Source organism: Saccopteryx leptura, chromosome 11, assembly GCF_036850995.1.
Source record: "Saccopteryx leptura isolate mSacLep1 chromosome 11, mSacLep1_pri_phased_curated, whole genome shotgun sequence".
NCBI classification, from domain to species: domain Eukaryota; kingdom Metazoa; phylum Chordata; class Mammalia; order Chiroptera; family Emballonuridae; genus Saccopteryx; species Saccopteryx leptura.
Window position 1 is genome coordinate 36,540,682 of NC_089513.1, and position 17,408 is coordinate 36,558,089.

The window sequence follows — 17,408 nt, forward strand, 5'->3', positions numbered from 1 at the left end:
CTGATATTATTTGTCTCTTTGACTATTTATTTATTTATTTATTTATTTTTTAAATAAATTTTTATTAATGTTAATGGGATGACATTAATAAATCAGGGTACATATATTCAAAGAAAACATGTCTAGGTTATCTTGTCATTAAATTATGTTGCATACTCCTCGCCCATAGTCAGATTGTCCTCCTCTTTGACTATTTATAGTAAAAAAATAACTTGCTAAAAGCTCTGAAAATAATGAAAATTTCAGAGATATATGTTTTTTTTTAAGTGTGTGTGTGTGTGTGTGTGTGTGTGTGTGTGTGGTGTGGGAGACTGGAAGATCAGTGCCAATAGCCAACCTCATATATTTTTGGGACTATGCTTCTTGTTTTTTAGGAAATACATTAAAAAGGTTTTACAAGGCATGTTTTTTCCTCAAAAATGTTTTAATTTATGATAAATAGGATCTACTTTTATAGAGAAAATAATTGGACACATGCCAGTAAACCATTAACATCAATAAGATAGAGAGCATTGTCTGAGTTCAAAGATACCTAGGTACACATGTCATCTAGACCAACCAGGGAGGCTTGGTGAAAGAGGTATACCTCACTCTATGAATTAAAGATTAAGTAACATTTGAAACTGAAAAGATGTTGGGAATAGCTAAAGAGGAGGAAAACAGCCTAAAGAATTAAAAAGAAGACAACAAAGTTTAGGGATTATTAAACAAATTATAAATAAACTGATTTGAAATAGAAAAAGTGATGTTTTGGAGTAGAGGTTTGAAACTTAAGTTAGTCTTTGCAAGAGAAGATATGAGAGAGGAGTGAGAGATGGGACTTGCATGGACCACCGTAAGGACTTCAGATTTATTTCTTGGTAAGGGAGAGTCAGTCAAGGCTTTTCTCGAGAAAGTAGTATAGCATGAGCAGTGTCATGATGAATCACACTGATCAATGAGAACCGGAAGGCATTAGGGACAGGGAAGAAAAAAGATTAGGATCTTTTGACAGTTTAAGGGTAAGGTTACTGGGATAATGTTAAAAAGGATATTAAACTAGGGATGGATAAAAAATATTTTTAATGTGTAAATGATAAGATTATTTAATTTTGAGTAATAAGATAAAAATTGAAGTCAAAGGGATAGCTGCTACGACCAGGGACAATAACGCTATATCAAGCTTTTTGATATTTCAGGGTGAAGATGACTTTCTCATCAAGTATTTCTCTTTCACCACCTCCCCACCCTCACACAAAATCATAACCTACGTGGATCTAAGATGTCTATGTGTAGAACCCTGTCTTTTGCACTCCATTCAGAAAATAGGTTCAGTCCTTTGATAGTCCTCACAAAAATAGCAAGTTCTCATTTTCTATCTGAACATGGAATGAGTGAGCTTTAATTCATATGTGGCGTTTTTTGCCATTTGATGCTGAAGCTGATAGTATTGATCTGAAAATCAGGAAATTCATTGTAACAGCAGCCTAAACAAAAAGAACAGGGTAACAGTGCCACCAGATGGCTGCTTTTCAGTTCTCTTCTTCTGGTATTTTTTCTAAGGCAGTGACTTTTGTAGATCTATTTGAGGTTCAGTAAATCATCTGAACTTGAATATCTTCCAGTTTAGGTAGACACACTGCATATTAAATCTAAAAAACTTAAATTGCTAAGAAGACAGCACCAAAGAGCCTGATTGTTACAGAGGTCTTGTCATGACCATAATGGTTTTAATTAGGACGGACACACTGAGGTTTCCACTATAACTAAACTTCACACCTATGTTGTACGTCTCTAGTGCCATCTACATCAATTTTTCCTTCAAACTGAACTTTTAGAAGGAAAGAGTTACACTCAATTTTGCTATATTATCACTTCCTGTTCACTCAGCATTCCTTAGCAATTCTGTGGACAGACATCACCAATGGCCTCTTTTTTTGCTGTTTGTTTGAACCAGTTCTTACCTTCCTTTGATCATTGATCTCCTTACCATACCCCTTCTTTGCATGGCTTCAGTCATGCCTGTTTGCTTCCCTCTATTGCAGTGGTTCTCAACCTTTCTAATGCCGTGATCCTGCAATACAGTTCCTCATGTTGCGGTGACCCCAAACCAAAAAATAATTTTGGTGGCTACTTCATAACTGTAATTTGCTACAGTTATGATTCGGAATGTAAATACCTGATATGCATTATGTGTTTTCCGATGGCTTTAGGCGAACCCGCCGGGGTCGCGACCCACAGGTTGAGAACCGCTGCTCTATTGGCTATTCCCTATCAATTGTCACAGCTGTAATTCCTTTATCCGTCTGCTAAAGTGGGTTTATTTTCTGTGGTTTTATTTTTAGCTTTATTCCTAACCCTCTTTTCTTTCAGTCTGCAGTTTTCTCTGGGTGATGTCATTTATTCCCTGGGCTTCAACTACCACCTATATGGCAGGGCCTCCCCGAATTCTATCACTAGCTCAGCTCTAACACTGGAGCTCCAGATCCCCATATTCACGTACTCAACTTGGACATCCCACAATTTCTCAAGTTTACCACATCCAAAATTGAATTGCTTGCCCTTCTCTTACCCACAAACACTTCCTTATTCCCTATTTCAGTTTGAATTGTACCATCAGTCTAAGTGTACAGGGCAACGCATAAGAATTATTTCTGAACACTCCCTTTGCTGCCCCATCTGTCTAATCACCAGCGAGCTCTCCATGGAGTCCACCCACATTTTAATAACTACTGCCTTTAAGTCCTTACCATCTAAATCAGGGGTCCCCAAACTTTTTACACAGGGGGCCAGTTCACTGTCCCTCAGACCGTTGGAGGGCCGGACTATAAAAAAAACTATGAACAAATCCCTATGCACACTGCACATATCTTATTTTAAAGTAAGAAAACAAAATGGGAACAAACACAATATTTAAAATAAAAAACAAGTAAATTTAAATCAAGACACTGACCAGTATTTCAATGGGAACTATGGGCTTGCTTTTGGCTAATGAGATGGTCAATGTGCTGCTTTCATTGACCACCAATGAAAGAGGTGCCCCTTCTGGAAGTGCAGCGGGGGCTGGATAAATGGCCTCGGGGCCGCATGTGGCCCGTGGGCCGTAGTTTGTGGACCCCTGATCTAAATCATCACCCAAATCAGTCGAAATCATCACTGGCTTACGTCCTTATCATTTTTCACCTAGAATAATTTGGCGACCTCTCTAATCTCCATGACACTAAACTTGTCTCTGTCTTTCACTTTATTACCTAGAATGATTTAAAAAATATGTTCCTCCCCTGTTGTGCAAAGTGTTCTTTGAGCCTTATAATCTCAGGCTAGTCTACATTTTTTAGCATGACATGCAGGACTTTATGTCCACTGGTCTCTTATAACTTTTCCAGCTTCCTCTCTAAATTCTACATGGTAGCCATTCTTGACAGGTCAAAGTTGAGGATCCAGAAAGGATTGTTTGCCTCTTCCTCCCATTTCTCAGTAGGAATCCTTCAGCTCAGTTTTCCAAGTAACCTTTCTGGATTTGAATTTTTATGTTCTTTCTCTATGCTCCTATAGCATTCTGTGTTCACCTATATATCAGAATAATCACATTCTTAAAGTGTTATCTATATTCTGACTTACTGGAGTAAAAATTTCTTGGGGCCACTGAATGGCCATGTCCGTCTTTGTACTACTAGACTGAGCACATAATTGAAAATCATAAATGTCTGTAGAAGGAAGGAAGGAAAGAATGAATAAAAAAAGTTGAATAAATGTTCTTTCTCCCTTGCCTTCCTGAGACTTTGCTTAAAATCCATTTTCTCCCAGTATGAATGGTCTTATTTTATTTCAGTGTTCTGCCAATGGGTGTATGACCCACACGGTCAACAACTGTAGCTTTGGTGGTACGATGGGATCAGGAATGAAAAATGGAGGGCAGGAAACCATTGAAATGGTGAAAGGAGGAGGACACCATACCTTGGATTCATGCCGGGGGCATCATCATACCCTGGATTCCTGCCGGGGAGGACACGTGGAGATGGACAATTCCAGATACATGTACTCAGAGTGGCATAATTTCACTCAGCCTCGTCTTCGTGAAGTGAGTTTCCCTAAGCGACTTCACTCTCCAATTTAAATGTCCAAGTGGAGAACAATAGGAAATCGAAATTAACATATATTTTTAGAAACAGCTTTTCCATATTGTTCATGGTTTCCTCTTTCTCATTCTCAGGTTACTTTTCCTCTGCTCTTTGATTGTGTTACTTAATATAAAAGGGATTTTACTTCATCTGTCATAAGCACTTAATTTCTAAAGTCTCATGAGAGTTGGGGGTTTTTAATATCTCTGACTTAAGTTACATTTTAGTTTTAGATGTGGGTTTACCTCATGAACTCTTTTAAGATGGAAAAACAGGGGAGGGAATCTCATTGCTCACAAAACTCCCCAAATCCAATCCCCACTTCTCCGTGAAACCAAACCATCTATACACAATTCCAGAATTAACATGAAATAATAGGCTCCGTCTGAATGATTTTTAATGTGAAAAGGACCGTGCAAAACAACGTGTTTTATTCAAAAGTAAACAAGGATTTTAAAGAAAGGAGAGATTAAATGAGGGATTTTCAATCCTGATAACACATCAAAATCCCCCTTGGGAGATTTTTAAAAATACTAATGCCTGCGCTCCACTTTGAGAGATTATTAATTGTTCTTTTCTTAAAGCTCCCCAGATGATAGACATGTACAGCGCAGGTAAAGATCTACTGACTAAATTCCTTTCAGGTACTGAATTGTCACTTCTTTAATCGGAGGGCAGCAGTGCCTGTCTAAGACAGCCACTGGCCCGGAAGCCCTAATCCTCCGTTGGAGTGCATATGGGCAACCTTCTGTGACACGGCTATAGCTTATCACATGTCCAAAGCAATTTTTAAAATAAAATTCAAGTGTTACTCCTTTTTCTATTTCTGGACAGTTTTATGTAATATCAGGTTGAGAAGGAGCAAAGCTTGGGAAGCACTGTTAAGAATGTTCTTCAATGTGCACATCAGGTAATGGGATGTGAGGCTAAAATGGTCATGAGGGAAGATGGCATTTGATGATGTGAGACTAGGAAATAAGCTTGGGTTAGAGAGGAAATGCACACAGGCGAGGAAAGGAGCAGACACAAGAGTTTGGCAAGTGAGCAGATACGCCAGTAACAGTGAGGAGAGATGTGGCTGAGTGCTTGGCCCTCCATTCTAAAGGCCAAGGTTTTTGCAATGTGGGTCATGTTTTTGTTTTTGTGTGTGTGTGTGTTTTTAAATTTCACTGAAATATATTATGCATCCCTATTTTGCCATGTTTTGGTTATCATGAATATTTGATTTTGAAGCCAATTGAAGTCATTCTTACTTACTTTCTTTTTATTTTATTTTATTTTATTTTTTTCATTTTTCTGAAGCTGGAAACAGGGAGAGACAGTCAGACAGACTCCCGCATGCGCCCGACCGGGATCCACCCGGCACACCCACCAGGGGGCGACGCTCTGCCCACCAGGGGGCGATGCTCTGCCCATCCTGGGCGTCGCCAAGTTGCGACCAGAGCCACTCTAGCGCCTGAGGCAGAGGCCACAGAGCCATCCCCAGCGCCCGGGCCATCTTTGCTCCAATGGAGCCTTGGCTGCGGGAGGGGAAGAGAGAGACAGAAAGGAAAGCGCGGCGGAGGGGTGGAGAAGCAAATGGGCGCTTCTCCTGTGTGCCCTGGCCGGGAATCGAACCCGGGTCCTCCGCACGCTAGGCCGACGCTCTACCGCTGAGACAACTGGCCAGGGCTTACTTACTTTCTAACTGCCCAATAATACGGAGTTGTTTTAGTTAACATCTGTTGTCTGTTTACTACGTGCTGGGCAGAATAAGAATATTTTTTATGCACTACATCATTTAAAAAAAGGTCTTGTGAGATGGTTACTGTCTAGATTCTCATTTTATGCTTGAGAAGGGAAAGACAAAATATTTAGTAACTTGCTCAAAGTCATATAGCTAGTTGGTTTTGAGATATGAATCAAAATCAGAACTTTTTGACCATTTAAGCTCAAATTCCTTACCACTGTGCATATTGTCACCATTCTGTGGACTAGCCTGACCTCTAGATATAAATTTTAAAGATAAGAATTTAATGATAATTTAAATATACTTACATATAACATTTGTATACATATATTTTTATTTGCATGGATTACTAGAATTGTAAAATATACTGACTTGATGGTATGGTTGTAATATAGACCAATCATGTGCATTTTTTGTATGTAGGACTCCATTAGAGGACACACTGGTTAAAAATTAAACCTAAAAGGTAAATAAAAAATATATTTTATGTTTATATGCTTAAGTGTGTTTAAAACAATAATGCAACCTTTTTAAAATTTATTTTACAGAAATTGCACCGATACAATCAGAGTGATGACCACACCTCATCTCAAGATTATGTTCTTGCATATCAGTATGAAGGAAAAGGATCTCCAGCTGGCTCTGTGGGTTGCTGCAGTGAAAAACAGGAAGAAGAGGGTCTTGACTTTTTAAATAATTTGGAAACTAAGTTTACTACATTAGCAGAAGCATGCACAAAAAGATAAATATTACAAAATGCTGTAATCAGACATGATTTTGTCAGACATTTTGGATATTTCCAAAAGGGATACTGTAAAATTCAATTTCAATTTCTAAATACATATATATAATTTATAAATGAATTTTCTAAATTTCAAATTATGCTAATTATCGATTTGTGTTTCTCAAATAATTCATTGCTTATTTTTTCATGAAATTTAAATGTAACACCGATTTTTGCCTTCTTTAAAGCTGCGTAGAGAGACAACTAGCAAATCTCATGTTGTAGCATTGGAATTAAGGTCTAAAAATATCTGTTCTACAGATATTTTCCCAATAAATACGTTGTGTAAATATTAGTCCAGCATTAGCTAAGCTGTATTTGATTGAACATTGCAAAACAGCTACAAGGGCAGAAATTTTGTTCTTGGTCTAGATTTAGATTTAAGTGAAACAGGATTGTTTCAAACACTATGGAAAATTTTGTTGGATTGTTTAGCTCTAAAAAAATCAGTATTTATTAGTTAGTAGACCTTGTGATTTCAAAATTTTGTTTTTCTTCTTGGTAATAAGGTAATGAAGTACAGTCTTATCTACTAGATTGCCCTAATAAAGGTATTAAAATGCATTGCCACAACTTTAAACTACCCTAGCAAGTGCAAACCAAGAAATGGTTATTTTTATGTTTTTGAAAGTGTATTTTATGCTTTATAAAGGATTGTTATGAGGAATATAAGTTTTCTTATACTCAAGAAACAAAACTATATTCACCATACAGAGAGTTATTGCCAGTATTTTAAGGAAATACTAAAAATCTTTTTATTGAGATCATAATCCCAAATCTTAACATTATTTTTTTTTGTAGAGATAGATTCAGGACTACTGTTTCAAAACTTGCCAGTAATGAAAATTATGCCTCCCAAAATCTGCTTTTCTTCTCTTGAGTATTGTACTTTCATATTTTTATTTTACCACATGGGGTTCCTATTTTCTCTCAATAGTAGTCATTTGAAATTAAAATATGTTATCCTTTGAAGGATTGTGGTTATACTTTAAAATCTGAAAAGACAGACTCATATCATAGTTATAAGTAGCAGTGAGGGATAAGCATTCATTTTCATTTATTGCCATTTTCAAATAAAATATATTACTCTTTATTAAGGCAGATAGGTTTTACAAAATGCTATAAATCAAAAGAATACAGGGAAACTTAACTGCTAGGTACAATTTAATATCTTCCAAGACATTGTTTAAATTTAATTCTTCTCAAATTTATCCCCGTGACTGAGCCCCTGGAGGCCTACAGTGTACTTCAAAGCAACAATGTTATGAACTTAAAATAATGAATACCTAAATTTATGGTAAATCTAATCACATGGCTGTGTACTTACTTCAACTGATAGTTTATAATTAGAACTAGAAACAAAGGAGCAAAAATAGGCTTACAGTTGTAGTGAAAATTAGTAATACAAAAATTAATAAATAATAATATAAGAATAAACTGTTTTGCATACTCACAGCTGTAAACCTACTTTTGCTCACCCTATATAAAGTATCATTAGCTGAAGGAAATTTAGGGAGAAAAAGAATTAAAATTAACTTAAAAAATTTTGCAGCCATGAACTGGGACCTATTTCCCATTTCCCCCTGCCCCAGAAAATTCTTCATTTGACTTTGGGGACAATTTGTTGAGCTAGCCCATGAAGTGGCTATGTTCTATAGATATACAGTTTGAATAGAGTGTATATGTGTGTGTGTATATATATATATGGGGACACAAGAAACTTTGGGGGAGAAAAAGCTCAAGGGGCATATTTGGACAGTTAGGGAGCATCATGAAAACCCAAGCCTTTAAGGACAAGAAAAGAGGACAACCAAGGGACATGAGTGGTAATAAAAACAACATTATGGCCTCATAGTTTCTCCTAAGCCAGGCTGTTCTTTTACTTCTTTCTCAAGCCAGTGGAAGCTGCCATTTGATTTTGGTAAAAGCTCACCAACCCTTCCTCTGTGCCTTTCTTTAATTGGAGAGCAGAGTCCAGGAGAAGCGAGCTGACAGTAGGATGAGTCTGAAGGCTATTACAGGATGCACCTGAACTGGTTGTGCAGAACAAATAAGGCATTCATGGGATGTGCTTTATTCCTCTGTAGCCTTTTGAGCTCTAAAATAGAAGCTCTTTAAATAAATATGATCTAAAAGTTTTTATATGATGCTACGTTTTTGGTTTTCTTACTTGCCCCTGAAATCTAGATGTTTAGACTAAGACTTTTTGAAAGGATAGTTTTTCTTCTAAAGTTTTCTTATTTTTCATGAAAATATCTTTAACATGTAGTATTCTTTCTTTTTATGTGAAAAGTGAAAATTATGCTATTTTGGATCTTTTTAAAGCTTTCATGTATTGCAGTTCTTGACTCTTTAATGTAAATGTACAGGTTGTTCTTTTTCTTATTTTTATAAAGAAACAGTTAACTATCTGTGTAAAATGCAGTGAGGTGTGTTTTGCAACATTTTTAAAAGAGCTTTAACTTTGCTATAAAAGTTACTTTATATGGCAGGTTATAATAGCAAAAATTGGATGTGTAAAGTAATATTCATGGATGCAGGATGTAATAAAACAATGTTAATTTGATTTTTTGTCTTTGCTGTTTTCAGAGATTAAATTACTTTGTAAATACGTTATAAAATTGTGCTTAAGACCTGTATGGAAATAGAGATTCTCAGTAATGCTTTTTTTTTTTGTATTATTGCAGAATATTTTAGAAAATGGATAATTTTAAAATTGTCAACATTATTAATATATATTATACTATTTAGGGGGATTGCTATTTGGAGGCAAATGATTATTTATTTATCTATCTACTTACCTTTCTATCATCTGATTTTGTTTGGGTAAAGAGGGACTACAAGGTGGTTATAATTACAGACAGCTCCGGAAATAAAACGCTGATAGGGGATTCTTAGTTGGAAGAGCAGTGTAGACAAGAGGAAACATTAGGAGTTAAAAAAAGAAAAAGCAACTGATATTTCAACCTTGGTTCTGCCACTTACAGGATACATAACTTCAGAGCTTTAATTACTACTGAATTATGGTGATGGTCAATTCACTGTCAGTCTTTTCCCCAGGTGTGTGTGTGTATGGGTGCACACACTCACTTCCCCACACATATAAGGCAGACCATTTCAAAAATGTATTAGTTTTATCAATAGCTTTAAATTCTAGTATAATTTGAGCCACAACTTCAATTTCAGGACTTTTACTGTGATCATTGTTTTTCTCTCTAAATATCTGGCTGAAGAATATTTGTTGAATTTTTTTTTTTTTGTAATAACAAAACTGGACAAATTCCAAATGTCAGCAGAATTGCTTTGCTCAAATATTAGGTCATAGTGATTCAGAAGCATGGGCTCTACAGACAGACTATTTGAATTTGCATCCTGGCTCTGCCACTTACTCTTTGAGGACTTTAGAAGCCTCCTTATCCTCTTTTTCAGTTTTTTCATCTTTAAAATCAAAATAATAATACTGACCTCACTGGGTTGTTGGGATGATTAAATGAGTTAATATAGTTAAAGCATGCAGCAGATTTCCTGTACACAGAAAAAGATTCAGAAGTGGTAGGTATATAGGCAGTACAATTATGTAGTTGAGTATACCACAAAATAATATCTAATCTCATTTTTGGAAAAAGCTTATGTTTATATAGGAAAAAAAAATCCTGAACAGATTATTTCCAGACAATAGAATTATGGTTGATTTATATTTTGTGTTCATTTTCTACAATCAACATTGCAAACATTAAAGGTTTTTTAAAGGATTAATCTGAGCCTCAGACAGCTTCTTCATGACTCCTGTTTTAGTGAAGTTTAGGGTTGCTTGCATGAACAGGAAGCCTAAAAAGGCTGTGTCTAAAAAAAAAAAAGACTCAGATTCAGTTTACAGACCTCTTTACCTGGTAGTTTATTTTGATCCCATTGATGTGAGTCTCAGATCTTTCATTTTTCATTTACCAAAATAATTTTTATATTTACAAAACTTAAAATTCACTATTTTAATCATTTTTAAGTGTTCAATTCAGTTGTAATCAGGACATTGAGAATGTTATTCAACCATCACCATTATCTAGTTCTAGAACATTTTCATCTCCTCCAAAGGAAACCCAGGAGGCAGTTACTCGTCACATCCCCACTCCCTCGGCTTCTGGCAACCCTTAAGCCTGAGGTTGGGAACCTTTTTGGCTGAGAGAGCCATGAACGCCACATATTTTAAAATGTAATTCCATGAAAGCCATACAACGACCCATGTACATAATGCATTATCCAGTAAAAATTTGGTGTTGTCCCGGAGGACAGCTGTGATTGGCTCTCGCCACCTGCAAGCGTGAACATGAGCGCTAGGAAATGAATGGATTGTAATACATGAGAATGTTTTATATGTTTAACATTATTATTTTTTTATTAAAGATTTGTTTGCGAGCCAGATGCAGCCATCAAAAGAGCCACATCTGGCTCGTGAGCCATAGGTTCCCAACCCCTGCCTTAAGCTATGTTCTGTTTCTACGGATTTGCCTCTTCTGGACACTTCTTATAAATGAAACCACACAGTATGTGCCCTTGTGCATCTGGCTTCTTTTCATTGAAATTAATTGTTTTTGTGTATCTCTTTACTTTGGAAAGAAATTCTACAATATCTGAAAGGTCATGTTCAGAATTGCTCAGAAACAAATATGACTATCAGTCATTTATCAAATTCAAAATGAGTAATTTTGTGCATGTGAAAATCAAATGTAATAAAGCAAAAATAGATCTTATGATACTTAGAACCATATGCACCACTATCTATTATTTGTAAAAACATTGTATCTTCTTGGAAAAATTTAGAGCTGTAAAAACTGACCTCTTTAAAAGGTTTCAAAGAAAACTGACAATGCAAATGTTACAACTACTAAAAGTTCACATAAACGGGCAGTTGATCAAATGAGTCAATTTTGTTTCACAAAATATAAATAAAAATATAGCCTTATTAAAGTAGTTTTAATAAGATAAAATAGCCCTGGCCAGTTGGCTCAGCGGTAGAGCATTGGCCTGGCGTGCGGGGGACCCGGGTTCAATTCCCAGCCAGGGCACATAGGAGAAGCGCCCATTTGCTTCTCCACCCCACCCCCCTCCTTCCTCTCTGTCTCTCTCTTCCCCTCCCGCAGCCAAGGCTCCATTGGAGCAAAGATGGCCCGGGCGCTGGGGATGGCTCCTTGGCCTCTGCCCCAGGCGCTAGAGTGGCTCTGGTTGTGGCAGAGCGATGCCCCAGAGGGGCAGAGCATCGCCCCCTGGTGGGCGTGCCGGGTGGATCCCGGTCGGGCGCATGCGGGAGTCTGTCTGAGAGTTTAACTTAGCTGTACAAGTATTTTGAAAGTGATATGTCTTAATTTTATATGAACTGGGAAATATTTTCTAGACAGAAATTGATCGATTTGGGCATAATTCTAATATCTATACTCAAAAATACAAAATTAAATGTTCTCAAAAGTTGAAACTCAAGCTGAAAACTTGCTTTAGCTTCTCTGTTCAGTTCTGAACAACCCACATGATTCTGTCTTTCTATCTTTGTGTGCGTCTGCTCCCTACCCTGGCCAACACGCTGTCTAAGATAGAGTCCATTATGGAGTGTGGCTGCTGTTGGAAACACACATTACATCACAGTGCTGGGATACTTTTTGTTTCACACCACTGCACATCTCCAGGATGTCCTTATCTGGACTTTTTATATTCATGACTAACAGGGGCCCATGCTAAAATACTACCCCCTGCTTGTAAACAAATTAACCAAAACAGTGGCAGCATCTTATCTACTGAGAAACTATAATATTTGCCTGTATATAATATGCCCTTTTCCCCCAGTCTGTGCTTTAATGAGTTTTAAGAGACCCTGAGTCCCTGGCCCTGTCTGCTGACTGCCCAACTTTACGCTTGTGAGAGAACAGAGAAGCCATATGATTCAGCTATGGGCATGGGCTGGGGCGGCCTTATTTTTTCCCCCAACTATGAGCTTATAATGCACAAGAAAATTCTGTAACATGTTTCTCCTTCTGATATTTTGGACTAATTCTGAGATCCTTGTCCCGTTTTAAGTGACTAAATCCTTCAGCTGTTCTGTAAGTGTGCCGAGGAATTAACACAGATACCAGTCTCAAGCACGCAGGTGACTGTGATGAGATTAGCAGCTGCATTGGTGACCGCCTGCGTGAGTCAACGAGGAAGCATCCTATGCTCCCCCGACCCAGTTCCCGAGGGTACTCTGTAGGAATAAGTGAACCTTACACTCAACCTCAGAAAATGGAAGTGTAGATAAAATCCCAAATGACATATTTATTTTCTGCCACCTTGGCTCAATTAGGACTTGAAATATATAGAAACTGAGTGAACATGAAAAGTTACATTTCTGGAACGTAAAAGAAGTAAATTGAGATTCTTATCTACTATTCAAACAAAGAAGCAATCAGAGATTACTGAAAGACAGTTAAGAAAGGGACTTCCCTTGTATGTACACACCACATTTTCTTTATCCTATCATCCATTGATGAGCGTTCAGTTGTTTCCACCTCTTGACTATTATGATTAATGCAGCAATTAATATGGGAGTACAGCTCTAATCTTCAAGATTCTGATTTCAATTTTTTAGAATAAATATGCAGAAGTGAGATTGCTGAATCATATATATGGTAGTTCTATTTTAACTTTCTGAGGAATTGCAGTACTATTTCTAAAGTGGTAGCACCATTCAGCCATAAAAGAGAAGAAAACCATGTCATACACTACAAAGGAATGAACCTTGAAGGACATTATGCTAAGTGACAAACCAGTCTCAGAAGGATAAAAACGACATGATTCTACTGATATGAGGTATCAAAAGTAGCCGAACTCAAAGAGACAAAAATAGAATGCTGGTTTCCAGGAGCTGGGGTGGGGGGAGAGAAAATGGGGAGTCGTTGGTCAGTGAGTATGAGTTATGCAAGATAAAACAGTTCTAGAGATCTGCTATACAACCTGTGCTTCTATTCAACAATACTATACATGTAAACATTTGTTGGGGGCTAGATCTTATGTCTTTTTTTTTTTTTAGCTCATTGAGGGAAAAAGAGTACTTCCATTCAGGATAAACTGGTTTATGGTGCTCATCAGGCGAGGTAAGTTCTATGAACCCTAAGCGTAGGAGAGGCTTGATGTTCTGCCTTTGCCTCCGGCTCCCAGCGTCCCTGGCTCCTTTTCAGGTATCTGTAAGAGAGTGGGAGACACACCCTTCAGTCACTTATACCCCTCCTGCGCTTGAAGTGCATCTGGGCCTGCACAAACACCTGGGCAGTGCCAAAGAAACACGCTATCATTACATATGACTTCAAAAGCAGGAGAAACTTCAGAAGCCAATTTTCAAAAAGCTAAATGCTGGCAGAAATTCCTGCAACCTCTTCTATAATTGTTCTTTGTCTCTGTGCACAATGCAATCATAGTGGGAGGAAAATATGTAGTTTAGATATTAACAGTGTTATTAGCTTACATCAAGGAAGCTAATAGATGTAATATGATGCCAGAAGAAAACCCGAGTATTTGTTACTAAATTCCCATTCAACCTTTATTGATTTTATTGTTTTCTTTTCAAAATATAGTGAAAATATATGCTGTGTGATATACATGTATATACATTTACTTTTTTTCTTTTTTTATTCAGTGAGAGGAGGGGAGGCAGAGACAGACTCCTGCATGTGCCCTGACTGGAATCCACCCAGCAAGTCCAGTAGGGAACAATGCACTGCCCATTTGGGGTGTTGCTCTGTTGTCAGCAACTGAGTTCTTTTAGTGCTTGAGGTGGAAGCACCTGGGGCCAACTTGCTCCAATCAAGCCATGGCTGCAGGAGGGGAAGAGAGAGAGAGAGAAGCAAGAGAGGGAGGGGTGGAAAAGCAGATGGTCACTTCTCCTGTGTGTCTTGACCAGAAATCAAACCCAGAACTTCTACATGCTGGGCTGATGCTCTACTGTTGAGCCAACTGGCCAGGGCCACATTTAGTTTGTTGAAAGATAGATTTCTGTTTTCACCTTAATTGTTACTAGTTACAGATTTGTGCTGAGACATAAACATTCTGGCTCATAAACTATGCAAGTTCCTATGATATAATGTGACAGGTTCCAAGGTGAAGTACAATTTCTCAAAGATTCTTAATACATTGTAATGTATGGGTTTTCCTCTTAATAGAAAGCATCATAGACAAAGTAAACAGATAAAGTATAATGCCATAAAGCTATTTGAGGAAATTCAAGAAAATAGCTTAAGTAAATTAGCCCTAGGAGGAGAAAAAACATAGTAGAGAGAACAAGGTGATAAAAATTTTATTAGAATCAAATTGGTGTAGTCACATTATTATTATTATTATGTGATTCTTACTTTATGCAGCTGGTCATATCTGATCCATAAGAATGGGGTCTCAAAATTCAGTATGGAATCTTCTGTCAGCTCAATTTTCAAAACACTCTTTTCCTCAAAAGGAAACCTCACTCAACACACCCTCTTGATTCAAAAAGATTGTATATCACTTAGAAGAAATTCTTTGTTATATATGTGTTAAAATGTAGGACACAAATAATATCCATGACCACAAGTTCAGATGTAGAAAATATGTCAACATGTTTTCATAACTTAAATTGTCTTTATCTTGACTCTATTCCTGCCTCTTATTTAGTCAGGTGGCAAAAATGAAGTAAAAATGTAAATTGTATTAGATTAAAATTAGGTTTCTTATTCTTCAATGACTGGAGTTTATGCTTCTTTATGTAGCTGGGATCAGAGTGAGGAGTTTCTTTCTCTGAGATCTTTGGATCCAGGTCACACTCTCTCTTCTTCGTATTTTTTGTTTTTTACTACATTTTTTAATACTTGCAAAAGTTTTGTAATCTTCCTTTAGCCTATATTTCTGAATAGATTTATTGGTAATCTAATTAAAAGTTATTATCTCCAACAACCAATTGGACTATCACCATTCTACACACCAACACTCATGCCAAACATGTAACAATAAAATAAATTATCCTTGATAGATGAGGATAACACAACTTTGTAACAATGATTCAAAGTGGACAAAAATACAAAAATGCACATGCATACAAACAAAACAGAAGCTTCAGATGTGAATGCCATTTGTGTTCTAAATAAGTACGAGTACTTTTTGGCTCAGCCGGGGGAAAGTATTTGACTTGCCAAGTAACCTGGCTAAACTACTTTATCTCTCTGTGCTTCAGTTTATTGTCTAAAGTAAGACCATTTATTCATTCACTGACAATTATTTCTTGGTCAACTACTACAATCCAAGTGCATTTCTAGATGCTAAAAATGTACAGCCAAAGTCCGTGTTCTCATGACAAATCCCAAACAAAAATAAAGGGGAGGCAGATAATGAACTCATGTATCAAATCATGTATTATATGACATGAAATAATAAATGATATAAGGAAATAAGGCAGAATTAAGGGCATAGGAAACTATGGAAGATTCCTATTTTGTTAAGAGTGGTTACAGAAGTCCCTTATAATGAGGTGACATTTAAGTAAAAATCTGAAGGAAGGAAGTGAACAAGCCATGTGGATGGGGGAGAGAATGTTCTGCTGCTAATGATCATCTAGCACAAATGCTCTGAGCTAAGGCTTTGCTTGGTGTGTTCCATAAAGCCAGCATAGCTGACCTTGAATGGAAGAGAGAGTCAGAGGAGGTGGAGAGGAGAGGTCACTGGGGGAAACGAGATCGAGCAGGTTTCTGTGTCTGTAATAATGATTTAAGATCTGACTTTGAATAAGTTCTTAATAACAGCCTGTTGAAGGGTTTGGAGTAGATGAGAGACATAGTTACAACAGTACCTACATTACAGGTGAAGGGAGTCCTTACATATAAAGGGTTTTCTTGTTCTTCTTTTTCCTTCTATTCATTTCCTCTCCCTCTTCTTTCTTCACCTTCTTCTCTTAAGTTTCTCTTCCTCCTCAGTTTCTTCCTTTCCCTAATATTTTATTCTCCTTCTCCACCTTGATTTTTGTCCTATTTTACTGTCTCCCTGATGTAGAACTGAGTGTGCCTCCCAGCTTTGACATGTGCATATCCCCTCAATTGTGTGTCACCATGGAAATGCCATGGGATTGTCACAAAGAATACATTAAAAGGCATGAACCAGCAAGTGTGGCTGAGAACCTAAGCTGCCAATATCAGCATTTAGCAACTAGTTCTTCTAACAATGGGAATCTATATAACTTGTCTTCTAACATGTCTTTCTGGCTGTGAGACCGATTCAGCTTTCACATGGATGTTCGCCCTCTAGCCAGCTTAGCTTGAGTGTTTGTGCTCCACTCTGAGTCAACCCATTCTTTCTGCAATGCTTGAAAAATACTGCTCTTCAACAGAACCCGCCTGTCTTTGCTAATCGTATGTTATAACGTGAGCCCTCTATATAATCTAGTCTAGGTTTTCTATTTTTCTCTGTACCGACAGCCCCATACTTTTACATGCTGGTAAGAAAGGTAAAAGACATAGGTACCTATACTCCAAAAAGTCTGTTAAATAAATATGCAGAATAATTTTCTTCATGATTAAGAAAAAAAAAATCTCAAAGAGATTGAATTGGGCAATTTATTTAATTTTTATTAAAAAATTAAAAATCTCAAATATGTTTACTGACATTCACTATGGATGAACTTAGAATGTATTATGCTAAGTGTGATAAGTTAGAAAGGACAGATACCATGTGATTTCACTTATATATAAAATCTAAAGAACAAAATAAACAAAATTGAAATGGACTCATAGGAACAGAGAACAGACTTATGGTTGTCAGA

The 17,408-nt window shown here is 37.0% G+C and overlaps 1 protein-coding gene across 2 annotated transcripts in view; it reads left to right on the plus strand.

The window, feature by feature from the left end:
• The window catches only part of DSC3 (desmocollin 3), a 46,580-nt gene extending 37,428 nt beyond the window's left edge, over window positions 1-9,152 (plus strand). Inside the window, exons 16-18 of one of the 2 annotated variants that reach the window (XM_066352876.1) lie at window positions 3,812-4,060; window positions 6,253-6,295; window positions 6,378-6,504. In XM_066352876.1, the coding sequence (XP_066208973.1) occupies window positions 3,812-4,060; window positions 6,253-6,279 (276 nt within the window). In that variant the 3' untranslated portion in view covers window positions 6,280-6,295; window positions 6,378-6,504. Of the gene's footprint in view, window positions 1-3,811; window positions 4,061-6,252; window positions 6,296-6,377 lie in introns of both variants that reach the window. The other variant, XM_066352875.1, reaches the window with a different exon arrangement.
• Window positions 9,153-17,408: the final 8,256 nt, after the last annotated feature.